Below are 16,877 nucleotides of genomic sequence, written 5' to 3' on the forward strand. Positions count from 1 at the left end.
GAGCGGATTGGTTGGTACTTTATCTCTCTCCACTTTACCATTCTCCAAGGCTTTTGTACATCTCAAATATGACCACATAGGAAAGAGAAATAAATTATACTGTAGGACTGCCATGAGTAACAATGGGGTAGATGCATGAAGCAGTGATAAGGGAGGAGAGGAGAGCCAGAGGACAAGTGGTCTATGGCAACCAATCAGCTGCTCTGTATAAATTAATATTATGCAAATTACAGATGTTACTTTAGTGCCGATTGGTTGCCATGGGCCACTTCTCCTCCTTTATCACTGCTTCATACATCTACCCCAATGCCCCTGGCACCAGCATCAATACATAATAATAAAATAACATTTTTTAAGCTAAATAAGGTACACAATTAAAATACAAGTTGTGCTTACATTGCAAGCTTAAAAGTTTACACTATAACTGCAAGCTATTGTCATCAGCCACTTCAGGTAGCATAGGCGTAGACACAAACAGCAACATTTCCACTTTAATTACAAGTACTATGTCCATATACAGAGCTGCCTACGCAAGTACATATTGTCAATAATATGTGGCCTCCTTCGATTCACGTCACCAGTAACTCCAATTGAGATGTGAATGATTAAACATTGGGTAAGCGGGTGTGATATTTTCCAGTAGCACCATATAATTCACAAAGATGTCAGCAGCTGGGCATATTGCACAACATGATAAACATGCTGCAACAATACTAGCTCTACGCACTATGAAAAATATACACTATAACTGGTCCTGGCCTGTCCATAATGTCTACATCTAGCTTTGCACAGTGTAGTAAGGTCTCAATGCGCAGTATTTGGTGCCATGACTGGTACAGACATAAAGCAGATCTGTGTATGCTTATCCTCCTCTACATGGCTGCAGTCTCTCCAATGTATAGATGACAATATGACCTGCTAATATTACTATGCATGTGTCCAGAAACCCATCCACATGCGTGTGTACCCATGTGCTAATCGGTGATGGGCGTGATCCCATCGTTATGCTAGTGCATCCCTTTAGCTCCCATAAAAAACACATTGAGGGGGACGTGGCCTGACCGGGAGAAACGCAGGGCACATTTTATAAGGGCTCCTGCGATCTCTGGCATTAATCCGTTCCCAGAGCAGTCATCGTCATCCTCGCTGCCCCTATTGGACTCCTACTGACCGGCGGGGACCCTCCGGTGTCGGGGTGAGTGGGCTGCGGAGCCGGGGGGACGGAGGAATTCCTCCCCGCGGGTTGTGGCCTATTCCCATCTCAAGCCGCAATTTTTAGTTGTGCCCGGTGGCCGGGTTCCAGGGCCGGATCGCGGGCGCAAAAACGCGGTTAAGCTGCGGCTCTCCCTGATTGGATACCCAAGTCTCCCCCCCCCCCCAAGATCCGTGCCTCTCCTTCTCCCTGCACAAATGGCGGCCATCTTAGTTTTGGAAAAAGTGCAGCTGTGACTACCCTTCTGTGCCCTGCACTCTAACACCCAGTGAAGGATCAGGTTCCCAGACCCGACACTCTGAGGTGAGCCCTGCTTTGTTACAGATCCCCACCCCCCTCAACTTCCAGGGCCCTGAGTTCTAAGCCCTCTTCTATGTTAGTTGTGCCCATATTGACTTTCACTCAGATGGATTGGCCAACCTAGTGTGAGCTAACCAACTTCTCACCCACCCCATAGCCATACACTGATGCCAAAAACCGTCAGTGGAGGGGACGACCTCTGACCGTCGGCCTAGTGGGATGTAGCGGGTGTGGGCTCACATCTATTGTGCCCTAATCTCTGCTCCTGCACACTCCTTGATGTGATTGGCTCGGGGGGAGGATAGTTGCCTCTGCTATTACGAGACTCTCCTAACAACCTCTACGCCAACAATCTATCAACCCCGGTCACCCCCTTCCTTTCCACCTCGGGAAGGTACTGATGTCCAAACTCTGTCTGTTAACGCCGCCTTCTGCTAACCTTTATGGCAACAACTTAAGCCCTGACCACATTGCGTTTGCTAAACTTCAACATAACGCAACACACTAACCGCCCTGCCTACAAGACCATGACCGCCTAGCCACCCACATATTATGGGGGGGATTGACGTCTACCGCCACCAGGCCTGTACCACCTGGGATCAATTGAAATGTATAAGTATCCTCCCTAGACCACTGCTGTACCTTTTTCAATGGGGAAGGCCAAGAAAGGTTCTCAGACACCGGTTGCTAAGCACCCAGGTGACAGCCAACCACAATCAAATTTATTTCGCTAGGAGTTGGGCCGAGACTTGACGGAGGACCAATGGAGTAAAATATTTTAATTCACATTTGCTTCTTCGTCATCGGTAGAGACCCTCGAAACTCAATATAAGATATTGTCTTGTTGGTACAGATGCACTGTCTTACTGCATCGAATGGATCCAAATCTCCCAAATGTATGCTGGAGATACAACCAGTCCCCGGGAACCCCCCCTACATATCTGGTGGTCACGTCCAATGCTCTCAGAGTATTGGTGTCAGATCCACTCCATCTCTGAGAAATTTTCCACTCCCTTTTACGGCAGAATTTTGGTTACTCAGTTTATTAGACATACCATCTCTCAATTCAAAAAATTCCTCACCAGGCATTTATTAAACGCAGCCAGAGCAATTATACCCTACCACTGGAGGTCTACTACGTCTCCCCCCTCCTCCAATGGTTTTGGAGAATTTACTTTTATATGTCCATGGAAGACCTTACATCCTTCCTGAACCACTCCTCCCAAATTTTTTATGCCACTTGGTATAGCTGGTTAACATTCAAGCAATCCTCAGAATACTCCAAACACTGGTGGTTATTCTAGTTCATTCTTTCTGACAAAATCCTTCTTAGATGGACAAAACCATGTGCACTGTGGGTGGGGCAGATGTAACTTGTGCAGAGAGAATTAGATTTGGGTGGGGTTTTTCTTCAAAGTGAGATCTATATTGCAGTGTAAAATCATGCAGTCAGTATTTTCCCTGCACAGAAACAAAAAAACTCACCCAAATCTAATTCTCTCTGCACATGTTACATCTGCCCCCCTGCAGTGCACATGGTTTTGTCCATCTAAGAAGGATTTTGTCAGAAAGAATGAACTAGAATAAACCCCACTATGACTGGCCTTAACTAGTGAGTGATTCTCTCATTTTCTCTCCCTCTCCCTCCTGTTATATTGAATAGTGTAATTGTAGAAGTGAAATATGTGTGGTCCTCTTTATTCAATAAATACGTGCAGTTCTATTTACAATATGCTTGAACATTATACACTGACTGTGAAAACCTTTACAGATAAGGAAAGAATACTATATTATTATACTGTATTGATGTTGTTTTGAAACTTTCACTTAATTTAAAATGATTGCATACAAAAAATAACACATTGAGCGTCAATGGCGCATTGTAGTGATTCCACGACGCAGGTGCCACATTGGCACACTAAACAGGCATGCCTGGCCAAGCACAGCGAAAAATTAGTGCGGCTCTATCTGTAAGTAGTATGAGCGATTCAGGCTTATGTGCACACTGGTAATCAGAAGTGGGATGCGGCCTTCTATGTTTGTGCAACTATAAACATATGCAGACCAGGTCTGGTTTGCATATCAGTGCTGATATACAGACCACACTACAAGCACTGCAGCAGACAGTGACACCCCAGGCAAGGAAGAGGAACTGCATGGATTTTCAAAGATAGCAGAATGAACACTGAAACTCAGAGGGGCAGATGTATTAAGCCTGTGAAGAGATAAAGTAGAAGGTGATAACACCAATCAACTCCTAACTGTAATTTTTCAAACATAGCTGATTGGCTGGTGCATTATCACTTTTTTACTTTATCTCCACGCAATGCTTAATACATTTTCCCCAGAATCAGCAAAATGTTAAAAAAAAAAAAATTGTAGGTTACCAGATTCGCTGCACCTATTAACCCCCTAGTTATGTTCTGTCCCAGGGGATCAATTAGCACCCAATAAATTACTCGGGCTAACTGAATACCCCCCCCCCCCCTCCCTTGTCTGTAAGATCTTACGAGAAGGACCCTAATCCTTCTAGCACTATTGATGTCCCCAGCGTACTCCCAATTGTAATTTTGATCAATGATCCATTTTAATCAACCACAGGGCACTAGGTTGTCTTATCTCACCGTTTAATAATCCTCTTGTAAAGGTGCCCATACACCATACAGTTATTGTATACAATTTGGACTAGATCGCATCGCATAGGATCTGCAATGCAATGAGATGAAATCTAGTACAAAAAGTATGTGCAGCACATACAATCCTCATGTGCAGCACATACAATCCTCATGTGCAGCACATACAATCCTCATGTGCAGCACATACAATCCTCATGTGCAGCACATACAATCCTCATGTGCAGCACATACAATCCTCATGTGCAGCACATACTTTTTCAGCTGTGCGATGAGATGTGTGATGGGAGTGCGCATCTCATCGCACCCAGCAATTGTACCGTGTATGGGCACCTTAAGAATCTTTTGTAGTTTCTATATTAAAGTGGCTGTGTGTTCAGTGTAATAGTTACCCTGTACAGAGCAATGGTGCTATATAAATAAATAATAAAATAAAGGTAGTAAAAATGACCCCATTTATGCACATATTTTGATTTGCTTTAAGTATTAATAACAAAAAAACTACCCACAGACTTTGCTTCTCAAGCACAAGGCAGTTACTTCCATAGAGTCCTATAGGACAGTCTCTGTGGACTAACACATTTCACCTCATCCGCAGCAGCTTAAGTCGATCATGTTCTGCAATACATACAATGCAAGGGGCAGAGCAGGAGATGGGTCTGCCGTAATGTACTATTTTCCTGCAGTCACTTTCGGATTGTCGAGGAACCTGGACGTGGGGAACATCCCTTCTCACAACTCCTAGTGTCCGTCAGAGTTATTGCAACTTATAGACAATGTGGTTATTGTAGAAATCAATATAAGCAACAGAGGATAAAATGCAAAACAGAAGCATTGACATATAGTAACAAGGTGATAGGAAGGAGTTCCCATAGCAAATCCTGAGATCTATTTACCTTTAGCAGAGAGTCTTGCTGAAGTATATTTATTTCCATGCAGCTGAGCAGCTTCTGTGTAGCGGCAGATAAAAACAATTACCATGCATCCTTACGGTAGGGATTGTTACTTCACAATTACCTATCAAAGCGCTTCCGCCACCTACACCCTGCTCAACCAACCCGATAGTCATAAGAATTCGCAAGAAACCAGTGGTGTCAGTAAGGCATAAGGTTCCTAATGAATTAATCAGCTTCAGCCTCAAATACGGTTTCGACAGACAAAATGCATAGCCAAGTGTATACGATCTTAGATCCCTAGTGTAAGATACTTTCCAATAACAAAGAATTATTTTTATAAAAAGAAGTCAAATAAAAGCGGTTACCTGGATTGCTGTTGATGATATTCCTGGTCTGTCTCATGGCAGGTTTGGGGAGAGTAGTTTCAGACAGGGCGAGAGTGGCAGCAGCATGTTGCGCTTTCTTAATGCTTGTGCTCTCAGCTTCCCACATCTGTTCACCAAGGGTCAGCTGTACGGTAAATAACTTGAAAAGTAAAAAAAAAAAAAAAAAGAGAACATCACCAACTAAATATATGACAAACAAAACATAGCGGGAATTCAATTGGTTGCGGGGTTTATTGATCCTGCATCATGATTTAATTGGTTGCTGAAACCCTGTGCGCTACTCCCTAGAGGCAGGTCTTCTTCATAGCCTCAGGAGCTTAGAGGCAAAATCCCTACTAAATGCACCGCTTTGCATTTAGACTGGGAAACAAATAACATTCTCGCCACTTACATAGAACCACTGAGTTCTCGCTGGGTTACAGCTGTTTTACCGCGCTGGGATATATAGTCTAATTAATATAGGAGACATCCACAGTACAGCGCGATCAATTAGTTAACTGAATTCACCCGATAGAGTACATTATTTAAAAGGAAATAACAATAAAATGTTTATTTACCAATAAATACAATACCAATCTACTTAATGCATTTTATAGCTAGATTTTTAGTGACTATTAAAAAGGTGTCTTACCACATAATCAGCATAGACCAACTTTAAGGCCCCCATCCACTTGTCCGATTTGGCCTTATTTCACCGCATTCTGACAGAATGGGCTGAGAAAGCAGGTGAAAAGTGGCTACATTGAAAGCTTTTGACATCCACGGCCCTGTGCGCATCGGATCAGAGTCACAGGTCGGACCAGCAGATCAATTTATTTCTGCGTCGATCTGCCTGATCGGATGCAGTTTCATGCTGCTCAATGCAGGATACCCCCTCCCTGCCCCCTGCACACCGTCCTCCCGTCGTCTCTCCCTCCCTCCTGGCCGATGAATCAGTATCGACAGCCACTGGGTCGTGCCATGTGTACATGGCATAATTTTTCAAGGAAGCAGTCACAACAGAAGTAGTGTTGACATTAGTAGCAATGTACCTATTCATTATATGGGTGTGGTACAGGGGTCTGACAGTCGGGATCCCGACAGTCATTAGTCCGACGTCGGGATCCCGACTGGCCGGACCAAGACAGCATGGTGAGCGCAACAAAGCCCCTTGCAGGCTCGCTGCACTTGCCACACTGCGGGCACGGTGGCTCGCTACGCTACGCGAGCCACCTATTCTATTCTCCCTCTATGGGGGTCGAGGGAAAATAGCCGACGGCCGTCGGGAACCCAGCTGTCGGTGTTTTGACACTCGGGATCCTGACGTCGGCTAAATGCCTGTCGGAACACTGTCCGGCACCCCATTATATTAGGTCTCAAGTCCTAATCATTAAAGGGTTGTATTAATAATCATTGCGATTTCTTAAAACTACATAAAATACAAAAAAAAAGTCTGGGATAGAATAGCAGCACTAATACCAATTAATTCTAGTATTTGCAGTACAATAATTCTATTCATGAGGTAACGGAAAAGTGTGTATTCTATTGGTCACAAAAATATTACACAAATAGATTAGTAACCCACAGTGTCATTATGTCCGTGTAATGTGACTTTACCTTGGAATGCGCTGGTCCTCTTTCATCCAACAGTTTATATTGTGGCTGAATCCTATTAAAGCGGGCTAACTCATTCACCAAACACATTGGCGTTTTCTCTTTGGGGTTTGTCATGTTTTCATGGAGAGGCACTGAGTAAACAGAGAAAGATTAATCTAATTACATAAGGTTATCTTCAGATGTGGACAGACACGGATTAGGGCAAACCGAGAATGGAAGACTGTTTAGAACAGGCCATTATTTTGATTTATATATCTTAAACAATGTATTGTAACCTTAGTGCAAATGGCACATTTAAAACAAACAAAAATAAATGTAAAATTACAGACAAAAAGGTAAAAGGGGACCCCATACACTAGACCAGCTGCCCGGGAGAGCTAATTTAGGATTTGGCACTTGATGTGCCATTTTTACATATGGTTTATCGCATGTAAAGACTCCCAAGGAGCTGCGGTGGCAGGAGACAAAAAAAAACACACAAACAAACTGGTGAGTATCGGGCCCCGGGCAGCATCGGGAGATGGGCTGCGCTGTGCAGCCGGAGGTGACGTTGCAGTGGCGGACAGTGTCCACTGTTGGGAAGCAGTGAGCGGCAGGTGCCGGACAACCAGCGGCAACATAATTTAGGTTTTTTTTCATTTTCAAAAGACAGGCCGGCCATTGATTGGCTGAAAACGAGAGCACTCTCAGCCAATCAACAGCCAGACTGTCTTTTGATTTTCCTTTTTACATTATGCTGCCACTGGCCACCTGGTACCTACCGCTCATTGCCTCTTCACAGTGGACACTGCCCGCCCCTGCAAGGTAACCCCCCTGGGCACTCAGTGCTGCTTCCAGGGACCCACTACTGCTAAAACGCACCCGCAACGTGCCATTGTTGGATTCGATCCGATAGATTTTATGTGCAGGACCTTCAATCTCCAGGGTTCGAACCGATGGGCATGTGTCGTAGGGCATGTCACACACATCCAATTTGGATGATTTGTCATCCCGATACATCAGGATCGGGTGAAATTGGTCCAAATTGTACTAGTGTATGGGAACCTTAAGGGACAGAGGGTTGACCAGGACTTATGGGAGGCACTAACCATATATTCATAAGCATAACGGTATCTGAACACAACACTGCCTGATGGTACAAATGAATGGGTGAGGAAGACCGAAGAATCCAGAAAGGAAAAACAATGCGATCAGTAACCGCTACAGAAGGGCATGACTAAAGCTATGAAATGAAGCCATCTGTAGAGGGAAGCCACTTTAATTCAATCAACCAATGAAGTATAATAGTTTAATCAGTATCCCATTAATGACAACAATTCACCCAGGAAAACTTTATCATGTTCTTCAGGGTAAATAAACAATGTAACAAACCAGAGCTTGGGATAATGGAGACCATTAACCCTTTGAGTGCCAACTATGCAATGAGAGAACCTTAAAATATAATCTAAAAAGGCCAGCGTCGCTCACAGCGACTGTTGTTTTTTAGGTGCAACATTTGACTAAGCTTCAATTAATTGGCTGTATTTGCATTTAGACTAAAAGAACGGAGAGACGATGGCATATTTAGTGGATATTTTGAGGATCTCTCAAAGCAAAGGATTAAAGGCTGAAAAGAATACAGTAAGCATCTTCATTAAAGGTGAGAAAGTAAAAAAGCCATTAGGAAACAGTATTCAGGCAAGGTATGTATTAAGGTCCAGGAATTTGATCAACATGGCCAGAACCATCTTGCCACATGCCATGACAACAGAATTACAGAGACAGTATATAGCGGGATCTCTTTTGTACAGTTAGCGGGTGCATTAAAATTTTGAACCATTTCTAAAATGCTGTAAGAGGCAATATAAACAGAAAAGTCTCAGGTAAAACATAACCGAAACAGTTCCTCTGCCCGTCCACATTCTTAACCCAAAACTGTTTGCAGAACATAGGACACACAGTGGAGTGGATTAATGTACCTTCCAAGAATTTGGCTGGCTCTTCTTCAGCGACCACGCCCGGCGAGCTAAGAGAGGATGAAGAGTCCACGAGGCTGTCAGTGGGACTGTCCGTGGTGGTCTCTGTAGCAGATCCATTCAGGGAGCTTTGAACACTTGTCTGAGTGGCACCGGCGGCAGGTGCGGGTAGCACAGAAGAAAAAGAATCACACATGGACGCAGGTGATGGTGACTTGATGTGTGCCATTCTCTAGCTCTGTAACATGAAAAGAAACACACTGTAATGTTCCTCAGAAATAAATATTATATATATATATATATATATATATATATATATATATATATATATATATATATATATATATATATAGAGCAGGGTAGGATTGTTTAAATCCAATAAGGGCACTCACCAGTGTCTCATCATGTAAAATTTATTGGTACATTACCAGTCACAGAAAAGGATGTAGGTCTACGTTTCGGCCACCAGGTGGCCTTTCTCAAGACACACAACAATTGACGTCTTCACAGCATGAGGGTCAGGATACACTGACACTGTTTCCCCTTGTTCCTTATAAAGCACAGGTCTCTGATTACATCTAGCTCAGCTGTGTTCAGCTGGTACGGGTGCCTGAGTGTCTCACCACTAGGCGCACCATGTGACTGCAGCGTGCCTTCTGATAGGCTGATGGCGGCAGTTAATCTCAAAAACAAAATGGCCGTGCGTTCCAGACGCTGTCTGGTGCGTTCCAGCCGCTTATTCGCGGTCTGTAGATACTCCATGCGGGTGCAGGTGTCAGCATGCACCTACCTACATAGCGCTGGGCATCTATTCAAAGGAAGCAGCATATTTGGGACACATCTGTGTTGCCTTAAAGGAGCACCCCACATTTTTTCAAAGCTGGCTGGGAGTGCGGAATTTCGAAATATATATATATATATATATATATATATATATATATATATATCTATCCATGGTCAGTAAAACTACCATGAAAATGCCCTGGTCAATACCACCGTTCAGCATGAAAAGTTTGTCTACTTATCTCGGGGCTCGATTCCTAAGTTTGAGAAAATTTGGAGCCGTTGGTTGGACTCACCATAATCTGCGGCCCCACCCGAGTAGTGCTGCAGTGGATTGCTGTGGACCATTGGGTGATTAGATGCTGGGCTGTGGTGTCGGGGGCAATTAGCACACTCTGGCGCTGCGATTGGCGGCCGCCTGCCCACTGGCCATATACTGATCTATGGCAGTAATACCCTTGATTACTCCCAACTGTTGGGTTTTTTTTATGCATAATGCTTAACTTCTCTCTTAATCTTTCTCTCCTTTTTCTTCTATCTTTTGTTCTGTATGTTCTTTGATTAATAACAATGTAAAAAGGTATTATGGTACTTTATATTCAAATATCACAGAAGCAGACAATAGACAATGCTGATATTGATAGCATTTCATTCCTTTTATTCATATTATACATGTTGTACAAAGCAAATGTTATAACTTCATATATGTCATGGACAAGATCAGTCTGCAAACGGCTGAAACACCTTTGTATGTTTATATGACATATTGCACTGTAACTGTGATGTCATTATCTTTTGTTCAATAAAAAAGACTTTATTAAAAAAAAAACTACCATGAAAATATCCTCAGTAAACTGGACACGTGATGGAAACAATCTACTACAGTATATATAGTTACTCTTACAATGCATTGTTATAGGAGTAGCTTTACAGATTGTCTGATTAGTTATAATGCACCAGAAAACTCCACAGCCCTGGACAGTCAGTAAAATAAATCCTACATAAAGGGTAGAAGCGCTCCAATGGGGAGTGCAGAGAGGGCCCAATGGGGAGTGCAGAGAGGGCCCAATGGGGAGCGCAGAGAGGGCCCAATGGGGAGCGCAGAGAGGGCCCAATGGGGAGCGCAGAGAGGGTCCAATGGGGAGCGCAGAGAGGGTCCAATGGGAAACGCAGAGAGGGCCCAATGGGGAGCGCAGAGAGGGCCCAATGGGGAGCGCAGAGAGGGCCCAATGGGGAGCGCAGAGAGGGCCCAATGGGGAGTGTAGAGAGAACCCAATAAGGAGTGTAGAGAGGGTCCAATGGGAAGTGTACAGAGGGAGGGCCCAATAACGAGGGTAGAGGGCCCAATTAGGAGTGTAAGAGGGCCCAATGGGGAGTGCAGAGAAGGCCCAGCGAAGCACCAATGAGGAGGAAGTACAACTACTAGAGAATGCAATGAATCTAAACCAGAAATAACTGCAATGTGCAGGTTTACTCATCATACAGAAGGACAGCTAGGAGACTATGCTGGGGAGAGCAATCAAGAGGATGGTTACATAATGTAAAACCGCCTGCAAAAATAAAAATAAATTCTAGAATTGAGATTTACCATTTTAACACGTCTGCTACAGTACATTGACACTGACATTTTGTCAAATTCACAATGCCTAAATGTTCATGTCAAAATTATGTCCTGAATGTCAGCCCTTCTCATAGTCATATATATATATATATATATATATATATATATATATATATATATATATATACACATACACACACACACACACACATATACACACAGTATTTACTTCTTTTCTCCAAAATTGTGGTATTGGACTCAAATTACCCTCAAAGGGGGTGAGCTACTGTTGAAGTGGCAAACAAACAGCAGGAATGGCACCACACATCATCCCCCTCGCGGCCTGGTCTCCCCCCGGTCTCACCGGACATTTGTATGCAGCCCTATGGGGCCGCAAACACAAATCCATGGGTCTGGTGTTCCAGAATGTTCTACATACAGCTGCACTTACTCGCACCTGCGACTTCATCACATGTAATGGAGATTGAGCTCTAATAATGGAGGTACGACTGACATTAGCCAGTTGACTCTAGTCATAAATCATATGTCTATTTTCTCTTCAGTTGTGCGCGTATTTACAAATATATTACTTAGGTCAGCATTCAGTTTGCAGACTAACATCTACGCCACATTAATAATATCATTAATCAAGGAAGCGGCTGTAGCCTCACAGCAACGTACCCCTGACCAAACACTTGAGTCCTGAGTGCAGGATCAGCCTGATGTATGGGAAACAGGGAGTCTCAGGTTTCGGAAGAGTGGTTCCCCTGCAGAGTAAATATACTCTGATGTGCTCTATCGCTGTGTTGTATGTATTTTAGGATTAAACCAAGAAGACCGAAACAGAGTTATTCAAGTCACTTAAAGTCATTACTTGTGCCTTACAGCTGCAAGGTGTTACTAGTTTGATCATTTAAATGAGAACCAAAATTCATGACAATACAGGGTAAATTAACAAAACTACCACAAGCACTGTACGGGGCACATAACCATAAATATGTAAAACTTAACTGTACATCATATGGGCAGTTCAATCGTCGTTGCACTCACAATCTTCAGTCTCAAATGATGGGGTGCTGCAATTCAAATGCTTTACTATTTATCACACTGATCGTACCAAATAAACAGGGAAAACCCCTTCTAATATACTGAGTGCACACATTTCTTCCTGCTCCTTAAGAGGCTGCTAGAAAAGGGGGGGGGGGGGGGAGAGGAGTCACCCAGTGGTATCTAAACAAAGCAACAATTACTGTTTCGTGGCCCTTAGTGGTAGTCGAGGGGGAAACCAATTGAATCGCCCCCATTTAGTACTTAGAGCGGCAAACCCATGACATAGGTTATATTCTTCCTCTGAAACGTCAATCAGTTTGAAGGCTGTAAGATGCAGCTTGGCAAACTTTATTGTTGGTATGAGTCTTCAGATTGCCAGTGATGATAATTCTTTAGGCTTTTAATGATAGCGCTGAGGAGTTAAATGTATGTTGTGCATGCTGTGAAGCCAAATGTACGCAAGTAAGAGTGACCCAGGGTCATATGTATTTCCAACACATCTGTGTTCTATGCATTCACCATCTCTCCGCTCTACTAGTATATCTGAAGTGCAGGGGTGTTATTGTCTGGTGATAACAATACTCAGTAAAAGGAAGTCCCTTCTTAAAAATGAGAAAACCTTTGAATTTAACAAAGCCAATAGTGTGCTGTGTGTGCATAAAACCACTGGAAGCCTAGTTTGCTGGCAGACTCAGGGGGGTATTCAATGTGCCGCCGCTATTTTCGATGTGGGAAATAGCGGCGGCTCCCTATTCAATGCTATCATTAATGACAGCATTAATGAGGGATCACGGCAGAACGGGCCCGACTTTGGAAGCAGTCGTTCCAAATCTGCCATGGATAGTCCTTATCCGGCCCACAGATCGACAATCCTTTGCTGTTTTCTTGGCCACGCCCCCTTTGCGCCCATCGGCAGGCGGGACATTAAATCCCATCTGTCGTTATGCGGTCGATCTGATCACAAATGTGCCAGGATCACGGCTGTCGGCGGGGATCGACAGCCGTGATCCCAGACTGCATACCCCCCTCAGTCTTCGTGAGCCACTTTGTATAGCAGACTGCTCCGATTACTGACATTTTATGTTCCATAACTAAATGCCTGGTATTTTTTATTGTGTTTAAAGTTAATATTTTCAAAATGGAATTTACCTGTCAGTCTTTTACTTGGAGGTAGAGAGGTGGCAGACACTTACATGAAAAAGTTCACAGTTAATGAATAGCAAGCATACAAACTTTACACTTGAGCAAAATCTTAACAGTAGGCCTTAAGGTCATGGTTCCCCAAGATGTTATGGCTTCACACAGATGGTTAATTCAAGTTACTTGAAGGACTGACTTAGGCAACCACTGCCTTAGACACTGACATCATCCCTATGTAAGTACACTGCATTAACCAACATAGACCAAAAGCTGTTTGTTGTTAAAGTCCCACTTGTCCACTTGATAGTTTAGTATTGATTGCTTGCGTTTGAGAATTATTGGCAGGATCTGCTTCTCATGTCTATGTATGATATCTCAGCACCTTTAAGACAGTCACTGTCATCATGCACTACTTCGTCCCATGGGTAATTTAATGGGAGATGTACAAAGCAGTGAAAACAATGGAGAACTGCAGAACCATAATTTTATAGAATGCACCTGATGAATGCTGTGGCAACTTCTCCACTGGTTCACATCTTCACTGCTTAATAGACCCATCTGTAAGCGATCTGACTAGATCACATAGAAAAGGAGCACGGAACACTCCGTGTGTATGCCCTACAGCGATGCCAATGCCCGCTCCCATACATCGGTATCACCACCAGGGAAAGCTAGTGCTTGCACTGGCTTTCTCTAGATCACAGGGTTTTGTCTATTATAAATTTTAGGCAAAGCCCTGGTCAGCACGAAGCATAGATAAAAAAAAAAAGAAGCTGGGTGCCCCGTGTGTACAGGGTAGTTTGTACACTACTAGAAATTCTCAAGACATTCATGGAAACTATTTACCTCATTTACATCGCTAAGCCGGGTCAAACCCTGAATTTCAATCCCAGGTCTGACCCAGCTCCAGCATGGTCACATTAAACCCAGGTTGCCCATTATACAGAAGGTGTCCCAGGTTTAACCATTCTTATAACCCAGGTTGAATTGCCAGGTTGGCCGACTCGGGTTATAATAGTGTACCCGCTAGAAAACGCGCCCTGCTAGAACAACTTTCTGCCGATGCACACTGGGAAGCCCAGAGCCCATGTTGAAGCCCAGCGCTTCCCCGGCAGCTACTTCAGCGGGGCCTGGCCCTGCCCCCCTTTGGTGACATAGCAGGCCGAACCCCGCCTCCTTTGGAGACATGGCGGGCCAGCCCCTGTCCCCTTTGGAGACGTCGGCGGGATGGCCAGCCCACTTTGTGATGTCACAGCCCGGGGCCCACCCATTTTGGTGATGTAGGCGGGCCCGGTCCGCCCCTTTCTTTCTGCCCCCACCCTGCCCCGCCCAGTTTCTAGAAGGAACATTATTACAACAAGCTATGATGCTTTCACACCGCACCCCTTTCGGAGGTTGGCAGGTCAGCACTCCGACAATAACCCGGGTCTGAGGTGCAGTGTGAAAGGGTTATAATGAATCCTTTAGCCCAGGCATCTCAGGCACCCTGCAAAAACAAAGTTGTACCAGTGAAAAACAGATGTTGCATGGGAGGAGTATTAATTATGCTATGTTATTACTGTAAAGTCTGTGTGCTCACCATAATGTTCACTAAATACCTAATAAGTCCACGATGGGGGAGAAATCCGTGGGAACCGATGAGGATGAACATGACTGAACATGTCTGTAAAAAAAACAGCAGAGGAGCCCGCGCTTTAAGCTCTTCCCATTAACATTCCCGCGTCCCTGGACCCGCTCATGAGAGATTAAATATACAGTAGCGAACTAGCAAGGTCCGCCATGCTCTGTTTCCAACTGAACACGGCACCGCTGGAACATGCAGTCAGCGTACCGTGCCGTCCCGGCCCCTCGCCCTGTCAGCGGTGGAGCGGACCGCAAGGAAGCCGCGCAGCGCCGGCGGCATCCATCATGCGCACTAAGTTAACCCAGCGCACCGGGGGCCGCCCGCTATGCGTGTGCGGCAGCGCCGAAGCTGCCGCCACGCGCACCCAGGCAGCATGGTGCGCACCCGCCCGCCGGGCACCGTGGGAGCACAAGGCACCGGCCGCAAGCAGCAAGTCCCCGCGGGCAATATGGTTAGAGGGGAAATTACAGCATGGGAATAGGCTGCTTACCATTAGGGCTCTTCCTGAGGAGTGTACTAAATCGCAATAAAATAATAAACCCTATTGTAGGTTAGAGCTCAGTCCAGCAGTAACTCTAGTGTTGTCCATCGATGATTTATGGCCGATATTGAACACTTTTGCCATCGATGAGGGAGAATCAGATGGTTTCCTTACATCGATGGCAAAGGAGAACCTTTCTTCAGTCAAAGATAATGAATAACCATGAATAGCTAAAACTATCGATGGTTATCCCTCACATAGTTTATGATTATCGATGGCAATGCACTGATGGCCATCCCTAGCAGTAACCAGCTTCAGTCCTAAGGCACATTTAGAAGACTGGGATTGTGGGGCATAGAGGGGGAGGAGCTCCACATCCACACTTCTATTTTTTTTATTTTTTAAGTGCCAGCTCCCATTGACCAGTCCACCAGTCTATACCACAAGTATAATCTCCTTCCAGTGTTTCCTGCTGGATGAGAGACAAATATATATTTCTCTTCCTAACTAGGTACCCACCCCCTCCCCCACAAAACAATTACAACAACCGCAACTTTAGGGCACTGTTTCATGACAAGTCCACCCCAGAGCAACCAAACTGAGCACCCTTTCACAATAATTTCTGACTTCAATGTTATACACACCCTAGCTACGGTGTACCTAAAAATACATACCCTGTGGGAGGGTATGCTGGATTAGACACTGTAATGAAACATCTCAGTAGCACATTTAACACTGACTGACAAATTGATAGATGATTTCAGCCCCTGTGCCATGGCACACTAGTGTTGTCAGATGTGCTCCTGCCCAGGAGATGCCACATGCCCAGCTGCCGATATTGTGGACACGGTGTGGAATTGCTAAGGGGCACAGAGTGTGCAATTATTATGGAGCAGTGTGTGAGGTGGAATTAGTGGGGGGGGGGGGGGGGCAATAAGTAGAATTACTATGGTGAACAGTGTGTGGTGGAATTATTGTGGGGGGTGCAGTATGTGGAGTAGGGTGCGGATCCTGGGATTTGGCCCCCAAAACGCCGGAATTTCAATCCCAGGATTGGAGCAGCGCCTGAGCAGGTGATCAGCAGCTGCCAGGCTTCTCCCGTCCCAGGCAGTGCGGCTCTGCGCAGCGTGACGACACAGGTCACACTGCACAGGCTGCCTCCGTCCTGTGCCGCACAGCCCGCCTCCGTCCTGGGCCCGGCACACCCACCGACCAGCACACAAACACACCAGGCAACCAGCCCGGCTCGCCCTCCCACC

The 16,877-nt window shown here is 44.9% G+C and overlaps 1 protein-coding gene across 12 annotated transcripts in view; it reads right to left on the reverse strand.

The window, feature by feature from the left end:
* Positions 1-16,877, reverse strand: part of STAU2 (staufen double-stranded RNA binding protein 2) — a 296,288-nt gene that overhangs the window by 258,891 nt on the left and 20,520 nt on the right. For 6 of the 12 annotated variants that reach the window (XR_014474843.1, XR_014474842.1, XM_083187266.1 and 3 more), the window contains exons 2-5: positions 8,983-9,217; positions 7,025-7,155; positions 5,408-5,567; positions 5,043-5,096 (exon numbers count right to left, since the gene is read on the reverse strand). Coding sequence is in view for 10 of the 12 variants with exons in the window: in XM_083187266.1 (XP_083043392.1) it covers positions 5,043-5,096; positions 5,408-5,567; positions 7,025-7,155; positions 8,983-9,208 (571 nt within the window). In the remaining 2 variants the exon portion in view is untranslated. Of the gene's footprint in view, positions 1-5,042; positions 5,097-5,407; positions 5,568-7,024; positions 7,156-8,982; positions 9,218-10,058; positions 10,081-15,092; positions 15,115-15,627; positions 15,767-16,877 lie in introns of those variants that run through there. The other 6 variants (XM_083187269.1, XM_083187268.1, XM_083187265.1 and 3 more) reach the window with 4 other exon arrangements.

The sequence above is a fragment of the Crinia signifera genome, chromosome 5, assembly GCF_055691185.1.
Source record: "Crinia signifera chromosome 5, ASM5569118v1, whole genome shotgun sequence".
NCBI classification, from domain to species: domain Eukaryota; kingdom Metazoa; phylum Chordata; class Amphibia; order Anura; family Myobatrachidae; genus Crinia; species Crinia signifera.